This window comes from Erpetoichthys calabaricus, chromosome 4 (assembly GCF_900747795.2).
Source record: "Erpetoichthys calabaricus chromosome 4, fErpCal1.3, whole genome shotgun sequence".
Classification (NCBI taxonomy): Eukaryota; Metazoa; Chordata; class Cladistia; order Polypteriformes; family Polypteridae; genus Erpetoichthys; species Erpetoichthys calabaricus.
Genome location: NC_041397.2, coordinates 117,384,623 through 117,402,756, shown reverse-complemented (window position 1 = coordinate 117,402,756; position 18,134 = coordinate 117,384,623). Strand labels below are relative to the sequence as shown.

Genomic DNA, 18,134 nt, shown 5'->3' with positions numbered 1-18,134 from the left:
GATTTACTTGAATAGCGTTTGTCTATATACAGTTTGTATCTTGAAAACATGTCCCCTGCAGAATAATGGCAGAAACAGATGTTATTGTTTACTTTTAAGCTAAATCCTAACAACCAAAAAGTAAATGGGGCATAGACCACTTCTCTTATTATCTGTCTTAATGTCTTTATTTCTGTATAAACTGAAATGCACAGTGTTTAACGGATAGTCTCTCTCATTGGCACAACATAGTTTTGGAAAATGGATGAATCTCCCTTACATGCTGAATAGACTAGGATAGCACTGACTTGTAAGTAAACATCTAATCAATAACCAAACATGTGAGCAAATCACAGATTAGCAAATTAAATTCAAATCCCATATCTTTATCTCCTGAGTCAAGCCTCTAATAATGAATGCAATGTCTCAAGTTAAATCTCAAGGCGCAGTCTTCAAGACAAGCTCATTGATGAGTCCCAGATACAAGCAGTACAATTGCATTGTTAATATATGATTGGCCTTTATCTGCCCATTTAATTTACATTTTCCCCTTGAAATATGTGTTAATTCTACAATATGTGGCAAAATACTAATCTTCTCATATTGTTTTCTGATAAGAACTGGTATTTAAAATTAAGGTGCTGTGATGTGCCTTGCAAATGTGAAGATGACAGACACATAGTTCATTTTTTTCAATTAAACCTAGTTGAGCAGAATAATGTCACGTTTGTAGATGAACTGCTATAAATAACACAGAAACACTTCAAACCAAACATAAATTCTGAAATGTACATGATTAGATGCATCTTTTTCTTTTTGAGATATCATACTCTTTTTCTGTCAGTCACAAAACTTATATACAGAAAACTGCGTGTGTGTATTCATTCAGAACTGGTGACATGATATGCATATTCAGGAAACTGTCCTACTGGTTCACTATTTCCAGGTGCCAACTCCCACATTGACCTGGGTCACTCTAGAGTATCCCATGCAGATTTTTAACATAAGCTTTACCTCTTCCAAACATCACTGATGTTACAGCATGAGATTTGTCGTTATTGTATGAAGGACATTTACTATGAACAGAATACCAAGCTATTTACCCAGCACATTTTCTTGTATCAAGGTATCTAACCAGAAAGCCATAGTCATGATTATTCTAGCGTAACCTCCTGATTCTTAAAGCAACATTACTGAAACTAGAAAGCAGAGTAATGCATTTTTAGGCAAATCTTTTCCCATTATAACAGCTTGGCTTTGTCTCTTCAATTATGGACACTGATTTCAAAAGAGATCATTCCTCTTTGGTAAACTCATTAGTCTTAATTGGGTATTCTCTCACTGCAATCAGATGACTACTAACAAGGGTTCCTGGTGAGTCAGATAAATCTTGCATCATGACTCTATGATCTTTTACAAAAACATTTAAATTCATAATAACAGAGCAGGCATCTGATGAACAAGAGGTTAAAATAATGTAAAAAATATCAAGTGGTGGCCCAAAAGCGTGACAAATATGTTTGTAGAATTTCTGGAGGATTTTGAAGTTAATAGTGTAAAGTTCAGACAGGGGGCATGAGGTGTGGCGATGAGGCGATTGTCTCTGGCAGCGCTTTGGTAATGACAACCACTTCTTTTAACTTTTTGTTTTGTTTTAACCTTATGAAATAACAATACAAAGGAGATACTTTTGAATTTTAAGAACACAATGCCTTATTTATATACTACCTTTCAAAATTCAAATTCAGACTTCACGTGATACAGTTTGCAATGACTCAAGCCACTGAGCATTCAAGCATCAAAATGATACATTTGTATTTCAAAGCCACATACCAGAACATGGTATTGGCACTCATTTCCCTGATTTTTACATGTCACTATATCTGCTGTCTTTGTCGTGGACTGGGAGTTCCAATGAGTTACAAAAGCACTTCCAATAATGTCCACTAGAGGGGGATATCACTAACAAACCTGGTCTACTAATCAGAACAAGCTCTGAATCTTTGAAAGCTCTGTAAATACAAGGAGCTCCATAGAGCACATGAAGCAAAAAGGAGTTGCTGGCAAGGGCAATCAAAGGCGAACAAGTCCCAATACAAAATCCCAAGAATAGTCAAAATATAGAGCAATAGGTTAACAAATTCAGCAAATTACTAAGCATCCAAAATTAGCAACAAAAAAAAAAACACAAGAACTTACTACTCCAGAGCACATTCATAATTAACTGCCCGGAACTGTGGGAGACCCTCTGTATATTTAGGACAGAGGGCAGTTCCTGGTGGTGACTGGTATGGGACCACCCATAAAACACATGGAACTTAAGACAGGCAGTTAACACACTTAAGCAAAATCAAAAACAAAGAATAATGCACATAAACAACATGCATCAAAGAATCAAGAATGAACAAAATAGACATAAAACAAGAATCTGAACCCCAGCCAGGGAAGGATCCTTCCCTGAAACAGGACTAATGCAAGAGAAAATTTGTGATGGTAAAATTAGTTGAAACATCCATAATGGTTGCATTTGACTCTACAGCCTACTGAGGATGCATTCAGACTCCACGTAAAAGTGTCTCAGTTCCATTTTGTGATTCTTATCTGATTTCACTGTGTAACCATATTAATCTGGAATCTAATTCATCACACAGATGTGACCTAGTAAACAAACCAACTAGATGCTGTCTTCAAATTCTTTACAGTGTAGAGCATCAGCAAATTAATCAGCAAATTGGTCAGATTGTGATAGCCGTTTCTCAAATATGCTTTGAATGGAATCATCACTGCTGAATCGGTCTTCATGACTCTTGCAAATATACGTGTTATGACATTAAAGAAAACACATAGCAATTTGGCTGTATTGGCAATCATTTTTTTTAACTTCACATTTTTGTGACATTCCTGTTGAAAAATCAAATCTATGTCACATGAGTGAGAAGATAATTGTATTTGAATGGCAGTGTAACCAAGAATTCGGGTGGGGCGCTTACTATTAAGTCTGAGTGCTGCCAGGTAGCTGACAGTGCTGGTGACAACACTATTATATATTTTTTTTACAATGCAGCTACATTAAATCATATTCAAGCCACATTCACACCTCACATGTTTACTTGAAATGGACTGGTGTGTTTGTGATTCATGTTACAGGGCAGTTTGAAATGGACAAGGTATTTAGAGGAGCGAGTTTCATTTTGCATTTGGCTCATATTATATATTTATATTGTTTTTAATGTGTTTTACTGCTTAAAACTAATCTTCATCATTGTTTCATATTTTTTCAAAAATAATATTTATTTGTCTGATGATCATAGAACACACTGTATAACAAATACATATTTTTCACATTATATGTATATTAAAGTGCATTATCTCATACCTAGTAATGAAATATATTGGGGTTGTTTTGTAGCAAAAACGCACATTTCCTCAGTTAGCATTTAACGTGTTAGCCCTGGGTTCAGATGGGGATCTGTCTGACCAATCCAAAAATTATTATATATTTTGCTAAAGGGTATACTTTTGAAAAAGGTTAAAATGTAATGTATACATTTTTTGGTCAATGAATAACTAAAGAGCAAAAATCCAGTTATATTGTGACATATGAGTCCTGTATTGCACCCCAAAACACAAAGCTGAGTCTCAGTACTTTAGCAAAACCAACTTTATTCCACTTGAAACAGGAACAGCACAGTTATTTATTGTAACAGGATCTACCACTCTCCGATACACAGACACAGCAATCAGGCAGGGTCGCGATCAGGTTAGTGGCCAAGTAATACTGTTCCCTGCATTTACAATGTTCCTTGCATTACCCATCGACGACAGGTGCTCATAGCGCGATCGCGATCATTTCGGATTTGTTTTCGCGGTGAACTGCTCCAGCGTTGGGAGCCCACGGTTGCTGATAGGCTGTCCTCCATAGACGCGGCGATCGCACTTTGGGATGCTCTTCGGCGTGTCATCCCATTGGCGGGAGCCCAAAAACAGTTTAGAAACCTTACAATATCTTCTCAAGAAATCTTGGCATATGTGCCTAGTTACTAATGTTAGTCCTAGGTATGGTATATTATTATGAATTTAATGTAATAGCTAAACTTAAAATTCTTTACCACCTTGCCTATTTTTCACAATTCCTGCTTCCCAGATTTATTATGGAAATCTCAGTGAAAAGTCAATATTTTTTAAATAAAGTGTAACTTTCTATCCACCATCTATAATTCATCTCCTATGATTTATTTGTTTAAATATAACTGGCACGTAGTAGTAGTGGTTACTTTCACTACCTAATATATCCTAAGATCAATTGTGTTTGGAGTTTTCTGATTTATCTCTACATTTATATTTTCTCCAACAGTTAAGAGAAAATACTAATTGCAAGTTGAATGTACAGTATATGGTACAACAGACTAGTATCCTCATTTGGGTTTCCTCTTTTTTGCTGTACTTACTTAATCTTTTCTCAAACCTCTCAGTCAGAAATGGGCTACAATTGGGTGTAGAAAATTAATGAATGAATAATTTCAATACACTCAATTCAGAAAACTACCATCTTAGCCCTGGTGAGGACTAAATGATAATGGAAATGTACTGATGGATATTTTAGGGATTAGAGTTAATTTTATTAAATTGCTATTTTATGTAATAATTTTAGTTATTAATTGGTTCCATGCAGAAATGGTTATCGGCAAGAGAAGTTATAGTATCAAAGAATTTAGCAAATTTGCCTGACTCCACTTATTTGGCCCCTATGTCTTTTCTTCTTGTTTGTGCATGCTAGTTTTCTGTTTTCCTCTCCTTTACTCTACTCTTTTTTAAGATTCCCAGTTACTGTCTTCACTTTTTTATCAATGTGCTTCCTTCTTTTTTCTCTTCTTCTCCTTTCTTCTCTATAGATCACAGTCAGTGTTGCACAGGGTCGTGTTCGTACTCCTTCACCTTCTCCTAAGCCACGTTACAAAAGCTATGCCTACACGCAAGCTGCTTATGTCACATCACCTGACCAAAAAAGACGGCGTTTTTCCCCTCAGGTTTGTTTATTTTTTCTGACAGCTTCTCTGTTATCATTGGCTTGAGCAGGAAATGGGAAAAGCCTGCTTGAATCAATGAATTGACTTTCTACTAACTCCTGTTAGCCTGGGAAAGGTGCTATATAAATAAAATGTATTAATATTAGTTATGGAGTAAAATGTTTAGATATACTGAAAGACTTATGTGAAAGTGAATAAACACAATGGGCATATCAACAGAAAACAAGGGGAAGCACAGTTCTTCTAGTCCAAAGTCAGTTTGGCACTGCCACTAAGCTTTTGTTTCTCCTCACTCGACACAGAGTCACATGGTGTATTTGGTCAAATTCTCTGAAGATGATGAGAGTGTAAAAGGTAGACAGACATTTGATAAAAAATGAAAAGGATACCATGAAATGTTTTTTTCTATACTATTTCACGTTCTTGTGTATAACATGTGAATACTGATTAAATTGCATTTGTTCAGAGATTATTTACTGTCATGCGGAAACAAAACAAGTAAGTAGAGAATGTATTTTGTTGATATCATACTTTCCATTTTATAAAAAGAAAAAAATCCTTAATACTTCCCATCTCTATGTAATTGGTTCCCTATTAAAAATAATGTATATATTACTGTATCTTCAAAAAGTGAACTGAATACAAAAGAAACAACTTTAAAATGTTTCTCCTGGATTTGGATGCTACTATGTCTCCATTCAAGCAGCATTATTTCCTAGTAATAAAAGACTAGTGCAGGCGTCATCTTCCTAGGTACTGTCAATTGTTTAAGAAAGCTGGTGACTTCATGTAAATTGTGTTTTTCTCCTAGCTGCTTATGCAAGTGTTGCAGGCCTTAATTAACAGACCAGAAGACTTAAATCTTTCAGATCACCCTTTGTGGTTTGTTCTGACAAAGAAATAAGCCTTTCAGGCTGGTTCCTAATTAAAAACATGTCAAAAATATATATAAAGACGAGTAAAAAAACAACAATGTACAGTAAGCTGTTAGCCTTTACAATTAATCTTGCCTTGATCATTTTAAAGGATCTTATTATTTCAAGAACTGGGTTTGACAATCTGAATGCTATTATTAAGTTGAGTTACAGTATGACAAAATACAATAGATTAAAGATAGGTGACTTTTGCATCCATGATTTATCTTTTTGTAGAGTATAAAATAACTAACCAATTATTTGTTCTATATGTGAAAGTATGAAATCCTCCTGTTGTTTTAGGCAAGGTCAGCAGAACTGTTAGAATGAATTGACAATAAGCAATGGCAGAAGGGAATGACTGGTTTTTAGTTGGGCTGGGAAGAATTTCATTCCTTTTGTGTGGATATTGTCTTGGTGTTTGTGTAACTGGCATAATGTCTAGGAGAACTGTAGTGAAGTGGAGCCTGAAATGCATAGGCTGTACATTTTCAATGCAGTTACAGCTTTTTTATATTTCGTAAAAAGTTATGGAACTGTTGAAAATCTATTCAGACCACCCTTTTTTGACTATACAGCACACTGAGCTACTTTCATGTTTGAAAATGTGCTATATAAATACATGCTATTGATGTTGAATGTCCTGTGACAAATTTCACAGTTGAAAGGAAAATAGTAATGATAATCCAGTGTGACTGAAGCCTGGGTTTGACTTTTCAAATGTTAATAATGCTATTCATGTTCTTAAATATTAAATGAGGATGTGCACCAGTTTTGAACCTCCTTTATATGCTCCAATTGTTCTTGCTTTGAAGACATACCCAGACTGAAGTGAAACTTTTTGTGTGTGTGTCTTTTGCTGTCAAGGCAAGATGATCAGTATTTACAAATTTTTACATTTGAGCATAGCAGACAGGAAGGATTGCATGGAGTCAATAACTGCTTATTTCTTCCATTAAGTCAAAAAACAGAACTTAAAATTATATCAGTGATCAATATCCAGTTTTAAGAACATGCCATCATTAAAGATGGTAGTGATGGCTCTTCTCAGAAGAAATATGTGTAATGGGAGGTACAACGTGTAGGATGTCAGTAAAAAAATATCAGCTGAATATGACTGTCTCATAGGAGATACAAATTTTTAACTGTCAAGGAAGCACTATTTTTGCTATTAAATGCACATTCATAGCCAGTCAAAAGAACTCTAAAAAATAGCTTCCTTCTGACAAGTTGACATCAACTCAAAAAAAAAGAAAAAAGGTTGTTTTATTTGATTCCCTTTACCGCTGTATGGATTGGCTCTTAAACATTTGAGTTGTAGCAAATAGGAAAATAAAAAGTTATAAATTCAAATGAAAAAACAAAATGTAACGTGTATGATCCTGACATGTTGACAAATTGCTAAGCCTACCAAAAAAAAGATAATTCAAAATGAGCAAAGAAGGCTTTTGTGTTGCAGCTATGAACACATAATAAATCAGTTAATAAACATTGTTAAATATTTACAAGCAACAGTAGCTCAGGAATGGTTACCTACTCCTCTGATATTAGAAAAGCAATGAGCAGAGAAAAAAATTTAAATGTTTCAGTGAAATGAATGTAGGTGAATAGGATATAAAAGTAAAGTAAATGTCTGTAATGAATTACAGATCATACAGATAGATTCTACAGAGCACAAAAAGATCACCTGTCAGCACCATGCAGGTTAACACATTCTTTTAAGCTTAAAGTCAAAAATGAATATAGCATTCATTAAATGCACTCCTATTATGCCTTTGCTAGTAATGAGCCAGCAACATGCTCAAAATTGATTTTCGGCAAAAAACATTTGCAAAAAAATTGTATGAAACCTATGGTGTTTCAAGACCAGCAAAATTCTCGCAATTGACACAAGGAATAAAGGTGCTTAGTTCCTATCAGGGAGTTTTCATGCACTCATTGCACATGCATCTGCTTGTAATTTAGTGTTGAAAATAAGTTCTCTTATGGAAAAGAAAAATAATAATAAGAGGAGTTATTTCCTTTAACATGTAGACATTTTGTTGAGCTATGAGATGTGTGTTGTGGCAGTTCTAGTAGTGTGCTATGTGCTTTGCCAATTATAATCACAATCATGATGATCACAATGCTGAAGATGCATCAGAGATAGAAATAATATTCAATAAATTCCTCCAGCTTGCATATCTTCAGCTTCACCTGTATGACTCAAGAAACAGGAAAGAGCGGTTGCCAGGTAGCTTCTAGTGTAGTGTGTTTTCTTTTGAAGTAGTAGCTAATATAATGTAATATCAATATTATTATAATAATATTAATCATAATATGAATTAATATTTTTAGTTTTCACATATCTCAAATAAAACAGAATATGCATTACAAGGAATAATGCAATTGAGAAAAGCAGATCATTGTAACAATCTCATGCATAATCCATGTGCATTACTCTGCACACAAAGTCTGGAAATCTGGCACCTAGAAAGGTTTCTGCTTGCTAATTTAACCTCTGGCAAGAGTGGGTCTGGTGGATCTGGTGATTTCCACTTGATTATTCATCACAAGGGCAGTACGATAGTGCAGAGGCAGCACTGGTATCTCGCAGTCAGAAGAGCAGGGTTCACATTCCAGGCATCCCCTGTGTGGAGTTTGCATGTCCTCTCTGTGTCAACATAGATTTCCTCCCACAGTCTAAAGACATGCAGGTTAGATGAATTGGTGCTGCTACTTTGTAAATTGTCCTGTGTGTGTGTGTGTGTGTGTCTGTCTGTGTTCACCCTGTAATGGACTAGTGTACTGTCAAGTGATTGTTCCTGCCTTATGGCAGATACTTTCTGTTAAAGGCTGCAGTTACCCCACAAACCCACCCTATATAAATGGGTTAGGAACATGGAGGAGTGGCTGGATGTTCCTTACAACAGATACGGCTACTAAATTTCTTGGAAGATGTGGTCCTTCAATGTTAGGCATCACCAGAGATTTGCCCAGTTGCTCTAGTAAAGTCCACTTTCATTTCTACACTGTTTAAATCCTTTTTTTTTTCATTCCAGGCACATATATCAATAATGTTGTAGAAAAGGACAAATGGCCAAAAGGCAATCTAGCGCTGACAAATGCACATTAATTTAATGGAACGGTTTATTTTCCTGTCCTTTATTTTTAGAAATAATTTAGAAAGCTGTGTCTTGTTCATTCTTATTGTCCACCTGTGGTCATCTTCCTTCTCAGCTAATCCTAACATAATGCATATGAGGTGAAAAAATTGTCACATGATGTGGAGACCCTTTAACCACTGTTTCAGGACTAACATCACTTGCATACGCTGGTTCTTTTCAAGGGGCTGCCCCAGCAGATTTCCCCTGTGTAAACTTTCATAATCCATGCAGAGATGGACTGGGCATCCACGTGCTGTCCAAATCTTTAAGCCATACATTGCCAAACATTGCTAGTTTGTTTTACTGCCTGAAATGACAGTGGCCACAGAATGGAACCAGTTGTTCATTCACAGTCACGTGGGGTCCAGGTTAGTAAAATTAAATTCATTTGTCCTACACAACACATCCTGCACTGCAGTAAGTCTGCTATGTTATCAATCAATCAAAATTTTGCATCATAGTATTGAGCCAACAGATTTTAATTTTTGTTGGAACTTGAAAATATATTAGGGCATATCACAAATATCAGTAGTTCTGTACTGCATAAGCCAGCTGAAACTCATATCACTGTAACCTTCTTGGGAAAAGAAAACGTTTGTCGTTGTCTCAATAAAACCCTTGTCTACAGTACATTTTAGAATGTAATCTATAGGATTTTGCTTGACCACCTTTAAGAGTCCCTATTAATTTTCAAATGTCACTTCCAAGATGAAGTAACTAGAATTATTAGAGTGACGTTCCTAAACAAAGATAAACGGTTGGGAGCATGCACTGATTACAGCTCATTGCCGCAACCTCCACACAACAAACCACCAGGATTGGGACCCGAGTGCAGCCATGCAACAGAGGACACCTCAGCACCACACTGGAACAGTTTTTCACAGTGGCTGGAGTGCCAATCCTGACAACAACCCCCAAGTTTTCCCTGCAAGTTGGAGGAGCTGCTTGCAGGGCTGGATGCAGCTTAACATCATGTCCAGAATGAAGCAATTGCAGGTTAAGGGCCTGGCTCAAGAGCCCAATGGAGTAGAGCCACTTCAAGCCATTTAGAGGATTTGAACTGGCAACCTTCTGATTGCTAGCCTCAGAGCCAACACTCTGCTCTTCCTAAACAAAACAAATACAAAATTCCATTAACTCTCACATAGTATCTGATTACCGGTAAATACTGCACTAGCATTTAGCTGATCATTTTGAAAATTGGTTTGCTGAAGGATTATTAGCATTTTGCTAATATTGGCTGGCAGTGGAAATGGAAGAGCAATGCATAATTTATATCTGCCATTTTGGATGAAAAAGATTTTTCACATTCAGAAAAAAAATCACCTGAAAGCTTATTGATTGCTGCAAAAGTCATATTTATTGATAGCTGCATGTAGTAAATAGTCCATAGTGAAAGGAGTCGGAAGTCATCCCCTCTCTGGTAAATGGCTGGAGGACAAATAAAGCTGCTGCCTCTGTGAAGAGCTTTGTATACTTGCAGTATTCCTTGACCATCGCCTGTTATTAGATTAGACTGCTTACCTTCTACTTGTGTTTACGATCCAAGCAAAGAACAAAATCTTTAAAGAAGCAGTTCAAGCAATTAAAAAAGACATCATGGCTTAGGGATTCAGATCCACACTTCCAGAAGAAAAATTCCATTTTCATTTTTTAAGTGGCTTGCTTTTAATTTAATTTGCTCATAGTTTAAGGTGAAAATTACTTTGGAGTGGTTTTACTGAAGCATATTTTAAGCGTTCTAAGTCAAATTAAAGCGGCTGTGATTATCTCAGTGTTGGACAAATACCAATGTGCAATCTCTCCAGGGCAATAGAAGGTTATAACGGCATGGTGATAGTTGTAAATTCAAAATTGGAAGAATTATGGCACTACAATAAAAAACAGCTGGGGTGCTGAAAATCTTCACAAAAAAAACATGAAAATGAAAATCAATTTGTTTCAAGCACCATTTCTAAGAGGTGCATACAAACAAACCAGACGTGTATCACTTATGCCTACAAAGTATCATCATGTCCTTACATAAAAGATAAAGAATTTTCTTAAGTGTACCTTTTCAAACGTCCTGGGTATCTCATTGAATCATTCATTTCCTGTGCTGTAGTGGGTTTAACTCTAGGAAATCCTACAGGTTTCACTAAATGTATAAAATTGCGGGGTGCTTTAATAATGTAAATTGTTTAGCATTCTAAAACAATGCTGCTTTATTATAAGAAATCGTGAAAATATATCAAAACAGATATATCTGACCCTCTATAAACGGGGTGAATTGTTGTGTTGAAAACTGTTTTTCTATGTATGTCTCTCCAAAGTAAGAATTAGCTGTAGAAATGGTTTGACACTTTCTAAAAATGTAAGGGACATTTTAAAACTTTGAAGTACTAGGTGGAGCAGCCAGTAGGCAGCACCTCAAAATGGCCCCCTCGATCTGAAAGTCTCAGTTGGAACTGTGAAAAACTGGCAGATTTGGTGGGTTGATGCTGGAGTAGTCAGCTAGTGGGGTTTACTGCTTTATACTCAGGGCACTTTCAGTTATACAATAATTTTAAATTGCTTGCCAACCTAATATGAATGCATTTTGGATATGGGAGCAAATCAGAGTAACCTGGGACAGTCCTACTGGATATGGTGAAAACCTTTAAATTCTGTACAGAATGTAACAGTGCAGAAATTCAAATCATGGTCCCTGGAAATGTGACACAGTCATTTGAGCCACTGAGCCTCCTTACCTTCCTACTCCTTCATTTTTTTGTTGCTAAATTCTAAGACTGTAAACTGAATTATTTGCTGTGTTTGTAAAGGAGGGATATCCGTTATTTGTTTACATCCTACAGGTCTTTATAAAGAAGCTAATTTTAGATTAACACAGAAGTGTATTGAGCAATTCTCTGCTTTCTATGACCTGGTTGCCCATTCTACAAATTATTTTAGCAACTTTATAGCAAGCACATGTAATGAAACAGCAAAGATCACATTGTACATTAAAATACAACCATGTAAAATTGGGCACTAGTATTTGTTAAAAGAGAAGAAAATGTTTTTTTTTTTTTTTTTTTTAAATGTTAGAAAACATAAACCAGGAGTGAAATGAAGCAATAGTTTTCCCTGAAAGCTGAAAGTAGACACTGGATTTAATAATAATAATAAAAAAAACAACTATGGTCTGGGCCTCTGGCACACAGTATTTATAAATCTATAGGCATCAAATCTATGTTATTAAAACATAGACATTACTTTTCCTATTGCGATTGGCCTGCCCACCACCCTGTCAGTCAGGAGAATATCTCTATTAACCCCTTTAAGCAGCAGCAGCATAAATAATGATTTGTGGTAAAATAAGTTCAAAGAACACCTCTGTGTCAAAATGACCTCAACAAAACTGCAGCCATGCGGTATACAGTAAGGTGAGTGGTGTGGTTTTGAATTCTGAGAAAACTATAAAAAATAAAAAGTATTAGCACACCTATTTAAGGTTATATCACCAAAACATTGTATCTTTTACCTTCTTTTCTTTTCAGCCTGGATTTAACCTTTAACTTTTTTTACCTTAAAATAAAAAGTACGTGAGTATCAAACAAGGCTAATCCAAATGCATATCCATAAAGTCAGCATCTGATATACTGTATAAAGCTGAATGTATAATTGTCCATTGTGCAAATCCACACCACTGAAATTATGTCTACCCAACTTTGAACAGATTCCTCATTTGTACAGGGAAAGACCATAGGCTATGTTTCTTTCCTGAATTTATCTTGTTGGGGAACTTTACGAAGTGTTTGCACCTCTGATTTATTGGGGAAGTCCCCCTTGGAGGCATTCTTGGCCTTGGCACAGGTATGTAAAGATGTTTGCCACAGCTGCTTTAGTCAGTGAAATTTTGGTTTAGGGACAAAATTTTACCCCCTAGTAAATTTAATTTAATGATTACATATTATTCTGTCTCAGGCAGTACCATATACCCCTGCTAGTAATTTACAGTATATAAATTAACTCATCTGTATTAACGGATTCAATAAATTTGAAGAAAAAAAATAGCCTAGAAAAAATGTAACACATTTCCTAATGCCTTCTTCATTTTTCATTTTCCTTATATAACTAGATGTTATATATTTGTAAAGTTTGCTACTGCACAGTCCTAAATAATAATAATACGGAATAGTGTACTTATGTGTTAACTAAATTGTAAATATAGCAGTTACATAAATAATGTAAAACTTCAGAAAACTTTTTTGTGTAACATCCATATTACTAAACGAGATCCATATTACTAAACGAGAATGGTAAACCGGATGGACGCAGGGACATCCGGCCATGGGCCGTGGACGCAAAAGACGTACTGCGCAGGTGCCCCCCCAACCCCCCCCCCCCCCCCCCCCCCCCCCCCCAAGCAACGGAAACCGGATGGAAAGCAACGTAAAATAAGAAATGAGGCGCCGCGCCCATAGCACACAGAAAAAAGGAGTCAGACGCTGGCGCCGCACACAGCGCCGCACGAAGCCCATGACACACAAAACGGAACACACACAAAGAAGAGGATTGAGACCCACGACACACAAAGCCCCCCTCCAGTAACTAAAATAAGAAATGAGGCGACGTGCCCCTAGAACACCAAAAAGAAAGGAGTCAGACGCAAGCGCCACATAGCACACGAAACGGTACGCACACAAAAAAGAGGATTCAGACCCACGACACACAAACACCCCCTCCACTAACAGAGATAAAAAAAAGTGAGGCAACACGCCCCTTCCACACAAAAAAAAAGAAGTCAGACGCAAGCTCCACACAAACCCATTAAACACGAAACGGGAAAGACTACGGACATAGCACACGAAACATACACAAAAAGGAGGATTCAGACCCACGACCACACTAACATAAATAAGAAATGAGACACGAAGCCCCATTACTGAACGAACCGTCCGTATTAAACATACGTCATCTGAACACGTTCAAATTATGCAGCATAGATCGATCTCATTACACTGATGCACTATTAACCGTTCAACCACAGAAAAGGCTCCATATTAAACATACAAAAACGGGCAAGGCTCAATACAAACAATGAACACTGTAAACTGCAACGGGCTTCTCACACAGCACAGGCAAATCGATTACAGCTCCAGAATAGCACGTCCCAAATACTGCACATACAACGACGCCCCTCTCAAACGGCACAAGCAAAAGATACACGTCAAGGACATCAACGACAGACACCTGCTAAACGATTGCGCCAGTTAGCTGACAACGCGTTCAATAATGAGTCCACTATTCATGAAAATTCATTGGGATTAATGAATGTCATTTGCAATCATTGTCATTCACTTAACTTCCCTGAACAAACAACTGGCAATACAAGTAATGAATTTACACGTTGTTGTCAAAAGGGTCAAATTACACTGCCTCCTTTACATTCATATCCTGCATATCTACAGAAGGATACGGCTCGAGTAACGGAACCACAAACACGAACCCACATGAAAAAAAAAAATACACGTCGGCACCTACAATACGCTTCTGAAACCGCGGAAGAAAAATGTCTCGACTCCAAAAACACATGTCACTCCTTATTCAAAATACCGGTCCCAATCACAGACACATCGGTATCCACTATGAAAATGAACAGTAACAATGCACGTGACATCCGTTTTGCCACACTATTAATTATAGATGAATGTACAATGGCATCCACTTACTTACTCAACACCATTGATAAACTTCTACAAATGTTGATGAATAATAATATTCCCTTTGGAGGAAAGCTACTTTTATTACGAGGAGATTTTACACAGTGCTTAACTATTGCTCCACATCCAATGCGCTCAGCTATTGTTCAGTACACCTTAAAATACGCGGATAATTGGCATTGCGTTGATGAATAATAATATTCCCTTTGGAGGAAAGGTACTTTTATTAGGAGGAGATTTTAGACAGTGCTTAGCTATTGCTCCACATGCCATGCGCTCAGCTATTGTTCAGTCCACCTTAAAATACGCTGACGACGTCATACATAAACAACAACAGACCAGACTACAATACATATACAAGCGCGAGACCTGATTGGTGATAATACGAAGAAACGAACAGTCCGCATATTAACAGTGAGTGCGATCCTCCTTATTACTTATTCATATTCCAAACGATAAAGATCAAACAAGTCATGAATTCACGATCACAGGTACAGAACGAGACGGCTCAAGTAACGGGACCACAAACACGAACCCGCATCAAAAAAATAAATAAACGTCGGCGCCTACAACGCGCTTCTAAAACCGCGGAACAAAAAATGTTATGCAGACAATTGGCATTGCTTTCAAAAGATACAGTTGGTACAAAACATGCGATGTCCAGATCCCGAATATAACAATTGGTTATTACAACTGGGAGATGCTACACTCACCAATACAGATGTACTTCACCCAGATATTATTACAATTCCTCAACCCTTTATCTGCGACGACTTACTTACGCAGATATTTGGAACAGCAGTCTCATTAGACCAAATACCCCTTTTAACACAATGAACTATATTATGTCCAAAAAATATTAATGTTGATCACATTAATAACCAGGTCATTTCATTACTTCCTGGAGAGGCACACCTCTTTCTAAGCTCTGCCAAAGTTGACTCTGATGACGACAATGACCATCTTAATTTCCCCTTAGAATATTTGAACACTGTTAACCCAGCCGGATTACCACAACACAGTCTTAGCCTTAAAAACGGAACAATAATCATGCTATTAAGAAACCTTAACACTAAACAGGGTTTATGCAATGTTACACGTTTAGTCGTCTACACCATGACACACAATGTTATTCAAGCAACAGTTCTTACAGGATCACATGCTAACAATACTGTTCTAATTCCTAGAATTGACCTTACAAGTTCTGACCTAGAATTACCTTTTACACTTAAACGGAAACAATTCCCCATTAAACCTGCCTTTGCCATGACCATCAACAAATAACAAGGACAAACCATGGACAAGGTTGGCATCTACCTATCTGAGCCCGTTTTTGGACATGGACAACTTTATGTGGCCTTCTCACAAGTTCGACGTTCACGTCAAGGACAAGACACCATCTTTACTACTAATATTGTTTACAAAGAATTTTTCCAATAAACCTTTACACTGTGCCAAACACTTTTTTGTTTGCTTCCTATCTGTGTCATCTACACCTTCACACTATGCTATATCTCATTCATACATCACGCTCTTTGTAATTTCCCAACACCAGGGGTTGGCGAGCGAAGCGAGCAGGGGGCGGAGCCCCCTAGTACTTATGATAGGACAAGTTTCCGATTTATATTGTCTTTTTGCTTAAATATATTATCTGTGTCCCCATGACCATGAATGAGATGGGGAATACAAAAGGGCAGGGAAAATGTTAAAACCTGGCTGAAAAGCCTTTAATTATTCAGTTAAATATATTAATTAAGATTTTAATAAAACAAAAGTAAGTCTAAAACCCAAAGAACTCACAAATTTAAAACAACAAAAAATTCAACAGAAAGCAGTATCCTACAATTTTAAAAATACCTTAAAATGTCCAATTACAAATAAGAGGAATGGTAACAAAAAATACACAAGAATTAGGGAAAGGCCTTAAGAAATTTATAGAATCTAGTCACTAGTCAAAATCCAAATTCAAACCAAAGAATTAAAAAAAAAAAGGTTAAATACACGAAAAAGAAAATGGTCCAGAGACTTCAAAAAAAGCAGAGCCAAAAGAAGGTCAACACAGAAAATCCTTTTCAATGCCACTGCAGACTAGAAATGGCAGCAGGTTCTTCTTATAAAGCCCCTAATGGACTTAGTCCCACCACCATCAAAACTGCTTTATTAATTTATAAATAACAGAAAACGGGGAACAGCCATCAATTTTAAAAAAAGGATTATCAAAAGGTAGGTCACAAAAATAAAACAATTAGCAAAGAGAAAGCAAATTAAAATAAAGAAACGAAACAAAATAAAAAAGAAGAAAGACAAAACAAAATCCAAGGGTGAGATCCAGGTAGACATAACATGACAGATTAGGCAAGTTTGAGAACATTACATTATGTTGAATATTCCGACTATTGCTTAATTAAAGACTTGCGGATTGATCATTTATTTACATTCCATATTCAAAGAAATAAATTAATAATTAACATTCACAAATTCTAAAAAGAAAAACGACATCGCAACAAAATAAAATAGCAACAGTTATGAATTATTTGTTGATTGAAGGCAGCTGTGCTGTCTCTCCATTAATTAATTACCAAGATGTACAGTATATATAATTTAAGGTTTACTGAAGTGGCTTAGTGTAATGTTGCCAAGGAGACAACTTGATGAAACACAGAACACAATTAACTAATCTCAGAGAGAATGTTTCCAGCAAATTTTAAAGTAGCAGGTTAAGAAACTATGAGAGACCTCAGCATTCGACATTTGGTTTACAGTATCCTACAGAGACACACTGTAGTGGAAGAGCATCTAAACATAGTATCTAGAGATTATAATAATTTTGTACTATATTATAAGAGAATAATTGGGAGATGTAGCCCAAAGACATTCATTAGAATATTAATAGAGCAGAATATTGTCTTAGGAAAGTGCATAAATCTTACCAGTTAAGATGTCTATTGTAAAGAAACTGACTCTCATAAACTGTTATTTTGTGGTAGATGTTTGTGGCATATACAGTATTGGATGACCAATATTGTACCGGACTTGCTATCTATTAATAGTTTATGTGTGGCACAGTGGTTAGAGTTATTGCCTGACAATTCCAGAGTCCTGGGATTTGAATCCCTGCACAGTCACAGTGTGTGGAAATTGTATTTGTAAACATATTGTGATCTGTGTAACAGCACTGATTTAAATTAATTTTCAGATGTTATCGGCAGCTTTGTTACTTTTTGTGAAGACATGCTTATCCCAGCTAAAAGCAATAAAGTATTTCCTATCAACAAACCCCAGATCAATAAATCTATAATGGCATTATTATATAAAAAGAAGAGTGCTTTTAGACAAGGCAATGCTAATAAGGCATATGCTGCTCAGTATGATTTAAAACTTGGT

The 18,134-nt window shown here is 36.3% G+C and overlaps 1 protein-coding gene across 12 annotated transcripts in view; it reads left to right on the top strand.

Moving 5' to 3' along the window:
- dmd (dystrophin) overlaps nt 1-18,134 on the top strand; it is a 2,688,357-nt gene that overhangs the window by 839,178 nt on the left and 1,831,045 nt on the right. For 11 of the 12 annotated variants that reach the window (XM_051926236.1, XM_051926242.1, XM_051926245.1 and 8 more), the window contains exon 9: nt 4,872-5,006. The exons of the other annotated variant lie outside the window; for it this stretch is intronic. In XM_051926236.1, coding sequence (XP_051782196.1) covers nt 4,872-5,006 — 135 coding nt within the window. The remainder of the gene's footprint in view (nt 1-4,871; nt 5,007-18,134) is intronic. 12 annotated transcript variants of the gene reach the window in all.